The 4,735-nt window shown below is 42.4% G+C and overlaps 1 protein-coding gene across 1 annotated transcript in view; it reads right to left on the minus strand.

Annotated features, from left to right (window-relative positions):
* Nucleotides 1-4,182, minus strand: part of LOC109471775 (N-acylneuraminate cytidylyltransferase-like) — a 16,147-nt gene extending 11,965 nt beyond the window's left edge. Inside the window, exons 1-4 of the mRNA XM_019771133.1 lie at nucleotides 3,856-4,182; nucleotides 2,867-3,009; nucleotides 2,041-2,193; nucleotides 403-533 (exon numbers count right to left, since the gene is read on the minus strand). Coding sequence (XP_019626692.1) covers nucleotides 403-533; nucleotides 2,041-2,193; nucleotides 2,867-3,009; nucleotides 3,856-4,049 — 621 coding nt within the window. The 5' untranslated portion in view covers nucleotides 4,050-4,182. The remainder of the gene's footprint in view (nucleotides 1-402; nucleotides 534-2,040; nucleotides 2,194-2,866; nucleotides 3,010-3,855) is intronic.
* Nucleotides 4,183-4,735: the final 553 nt, after the last annotated feature.

Consider the following 4,735-nt stretch of genomic DNA (forward strand, 5'->3'; position numbering starts at 1 on the left):
AGTTAGCGGAGGATAAACCCCACTGTTACACTACTCCCCCTTTTCTTTCAAGATTCGTCCTCGAATCTTCCGAGTCCGACATCCCTGGAGCTGCCACACTTATCCTCAGTGCCAGTACTCACAGGGCCCACATCGGGCGCCACTGTAAAAACCGAAAGGGGCGAGCAGGTCACAACCGGGAATCGAACCCAAGTTATCCGCTTGGCGGTCACCAACGCTAACCACTACACTAAAAGGTCGCACGACCATTTAGCATGGTCAGTTAGCGGAGGATAAACCCCACTGTTACATTACAAATGCTGGTGAATATCACATGTCTTTATTCAACTTCCTGTTAGTGTGTCTGTGTTTTTTTTGTAAGCTTTTTGTTTCTTTCCAGAAGCCATGACACAGATGACAGACCTGTAGTAAGCCTTTCTGCACCAGGTCTTTAGTGGAGAAGTAGAAGGATCCGTTCTCGATAAGTTCACCGTCCCAGTCCTGTCTGCGAGGTCTCTTAGCAGGGTTCAAGTTCAACGGTTCTGTCACCTCCCCTGTAAAATCAATCAGGTCTCAAATCAACAGGGATTCATAATACAGAAACTCTCACACTACAGAAATTCTCTTACTGAGGGCTGGAAATACCGGGTGCATGTGCACCTTACTAGTAGTGCACCCAAAATTGGACCTGTGCACCCAATTTTTTTTTCTGTGGGTGCACCCAAAATTTTTGTAGGTATTTTTGTACATACATTATTAAATTGAATAGTATTATACAGTATTAAATAAACCCTGCCGCACAGAATGGTACAAAACATCGCCCATTCCCTACATTGTTGAGCTGTTAAACGCTAGTTAAAATTCTTCCCTGCTTTTACTTAAGAGGGCATTGAGTGACTGAGTTCGGCTAGCATTGACCTTTACCTCTACTTGTGTAAATAGGCATTATTATAGCTCTCTAGCGAATTTGTGTGATTATCGTGTAAATTATGTAATTTTTAAACCACTGTTTAACGTCAATTTTATGAACTATAAAAAACACCTCAATTCACACTGTCGTCTGCTAGTTGTTTGAATAAAGATTGATTGATTGAATGTATAATAGTATACAGGATGTTCTTGGCATCTAAGTGTCAGATAAAATAATAAAATCATTGTTGTAGACTTGTAGTACTTGTTTAAAATTTTGAAGTTAGCTTCCATTTCAGATTGAAGCTTTTAAGAAAAGCAGCAGTAAGATCTGTAATCAGGTTTTGTTTTATATATGGTGCACCCAAAAATTTGTTTGTGCACCTAATTTTTTAGGTTGGGTGCACCAGTGCACCTATTCCCAAAAATGAATTTCGAGCCCTGTAACAAAAATGTCTGGCCACACATTGTAAAAGCAGTCTAGTTTTCAAACCATCAAAAATCCCTAACACAAAAATCATTGATGTTGACTTAAAATAGATGAACGTACAAACTATATAGTATAAAACCCCATAATGACCTCCTTACAATTGTAAAGATAAGAATGTTAACATGTCACATATTCCTCTGGCCTTACCAAAACAACGTTACATTGGAAAGTACTGAGGCCACACCAATTTAATTTCTTGGTTAACGGATTCGCCCGCTTCCTTTTTTTCTGATTTGCAAAATAAATTTATTAAAAATTCAGAATCAACTGCAAAATGCTCATATTTTGCCCTGAACAGTTTAAAACAGTCCTTTTCATCCTAGTTGTTACAGTTATACCATCTTTCAATGCGGTGGTATCATTTTAAGTTCAAAATTCATTGTTTAAATTTTGAACCAGCCTGGTGTGTTGACTTCATGGCTCCTATTGTACCAATTTGGGCCATAATAGGATGCCTAGGCCTGCTTTTAGTTTATTTTTTTTCCGCCCGCCTGCTCCATTATTTTTCTAGAAAAATCTGTTAACCATGAAATTAAATTGGTGTGGCCTGAGTTCACCAAAATGAGGAACAGCAGAAAAGAGATGGGAAAAATAATATCCAACAATGGACAAACATTGTTCTTTATTCATATATAGTCAGATGGAGAAGAGTGGTATCTTACCTTCTTTGACTTCCTTCCATCTGAAAGCATGTCTTCTCACCACAGCAAACAGGGAGTCAAACCCGTCCTCAGTCATCGCCTTCATGGCCTTGCGCAGGTGGAAAGGGTGGACACAAGGTGCCGTGGCCTGGACGTTACCAAAGATGTCCACCTCTGCGGGAACACACATAGAAAAACTTCAACCTCTTGCGTCCCTTCTGGTCCCACACACAAAATAATATAATACTAGCAGTACCGAGGATACCTGACAATGCTATACTACAGTACATATTAGAACAAGTAACATTATACAGGGCTCGAAATACTGGGTGTATGTAGTGCTGCATACCAGTTCACTGGACTTGGATCCAGACTTGTAAGAATGTTTAGGTTCAAGTCCAAAAAAAACTAAAAAATTCAAGAACCGAGTCCGGACTTATTACCATAAAAGACCATTTTACATACACCTTTTCTTTCCAAACCATCTAAAACCTCCCGTAGATTGCAAAATCTTTGCTGCAAAATGAAGAAAACATTGCCATCGGGCATCGTCAAGTACCGGCCTCCATGTTATGTGGCCAAAGTTTCACCCAGACAACATTGCGAGGTTGCCAACATGCAATTTTGTGTATGCCATGGGTTTAGGTCCGGACTTACAAGTCCGGAACTGAACCTAAAATTGTGTTTAGGTATGCATCACTACGTGCATGTGCACCTTAGTGCACCCAAATTTGGAGCTGTGCACCCAATTTTTTTCTGTGGGTGCATCAGTGCACCCAAATATTTTCGTAAGTTTACTTATGTAAAGATGTGGACTACCCAGAAACATAAGTCCCTGTTCTCAGACCTGGATGTTCCCTGATGAACTCCTGTATTGTCTCCAGGGAAGTGGACGCATCGCGGGACACCTCCGGGCTCCGTCTGTGCACCTGTGCTCCGAACTCACGCGACACCGCGGCTATCTCATCATGGTCAGTCGACACCCACACACTACAACACACAAGCACATGGTCAATACTACACCGACGCAAAATATATTCCGTTTTGATTTGGATTGTGGCCAGACCGGAACACATTTCAATCATGAACGAGGCCTTAATTGTTGTGATCTTTATCTGTCAATATTATAGCTCATGTTGCGCCAGTTTTTTGTCAGATAAACTACTTCCAAAGGTACGTATGTGCGTTTGCATGGAACCTTTGGTCGGAATTAGGACCCCTTCCGTTAACGTTAGTAGTTACCACATTCAGCCATGTCAGGTGAACTTGTGTACATGGCTGCTCTGCAAATATAACGCGTTACATTTTTCTCATTGATTATGAAAATAAGATCCATATTTCATTTCCATCATGTATTATATCAGTTGATCATATTGTCCACCCACAAACGCATAACGCGATACACACACACAAACACTAGTCTAATATTGGAAAACATAACCTTCTAATCTAATTGGTGGACCTGAAATCTTCACCCCCACATCTGCTTGAAGCTGTAGATTACAAAGCACCACAGATCCGGCCACTTCTAGCGCTAAACAAACACAACAAGCATCACCACGTCACCACCCACAGATTCGACTTTTATGTCTAACGTTACTTCTTCCCACTTCCTCGGGATTTTTGTCCAACAAATCCACGACAAAAATGTCCTTGTGTAAGAAACAGGAGACAGTAGAAACAGATAAAAAACCTCCTGGTCCCGGGCCGGAGTTTGAACCCACGGCCCCCGGGCGCCAGCTTACAATCCGACGCTCCTACTGAATCAGCTAAAAGGTCTAGACCTATCGGGTCAGCTAGTAGCGCCTATAAACCCCCAATGTTACATGTTATTACCTGTCGAACACCTCGGAGTCTATCGCGGCCCGGAGGACCCATCCCACCAGCGGCGTCCCCGCGAGAGGCTTGATGTTCTTCAGCGGGATCCCCTTGCTTCCTCCCCGAGCCAGGACTAAGCAAGCCCGGTGAGGCTTTTTCTTCCCAAACCGCTGCATACAGAGGTCCTCTATAGTGTCACAGTCCCCGTCCATTGCAGATTGTTCACAGTTTGGCACGAAAAGGTAAAATTTGGTACAGAAACCCGTGCACAAACGGGGCAAATTATTTACAGCTGTGCACCCTCCCACTAACAGCTGAACCCAATCTCGTACCCAGGGCTTGCATCCACCAAACTCACCACAACTGCCTGGGAACGAGATGGGTAAAGGTCAAGCGCCCACACGTCACCTGTACTGTTACATTTTTGGCGACGCCTTAGGTGCGAGCCCAATGTTCTGCAAGAATTCTAGGATTAGGAATTGTGGAGGAATGTTTCCCCGGGAATGTAAACAAGGATTTTAGCAATGTTGTGTAGCAGGTCTGGAGTGTCTTGTAGGGTAGGGTAGGGTAGGGTAGGGTAGGGTAGGGTAGGGTAGGGTAGGGTAGGGCAGGGCAGGGTAGGGTAGGGCAGGGAAGGGTAGTATATATGGCAAGAAATCGGACATAGAAAAACAAGGCTCATTTTAGAATCTTACAGCAAATCTTACAGCAAATAATACTTCAAATATGATTGTACCCAAGGGAATTTGTCATTCTAGGTCGCTATTTACTACATTAATCACTTAGATTATGTTTTCCATTATAGACAGATTGATTTTTCTGCATCTTCTCGACATTGGTCATTAAACACTACTGTTAGTAAAGAGACGTGCACATAACTATTCTAAAGAACGTAAAT

The sequence above is a fragment of the Branchiostoma belcheri genome, unplaced genomic scaffold (genome assembly GCF_001625305.1).
Source record: "Branchiostoma belcheri isolate BF01 breed outbred unplaced genomic scaffold, Haploidv18h27 scaffold259, whole genome shotgun sequence".
NCBI classification, from domain to species: domain Eukaryota; kingdom Metazoa; phylum Chordata; class Leptocardii; order Amphioxiformes; family Branchiostomatidae; genus Branchiostoma; species Branchiostoma belcheri.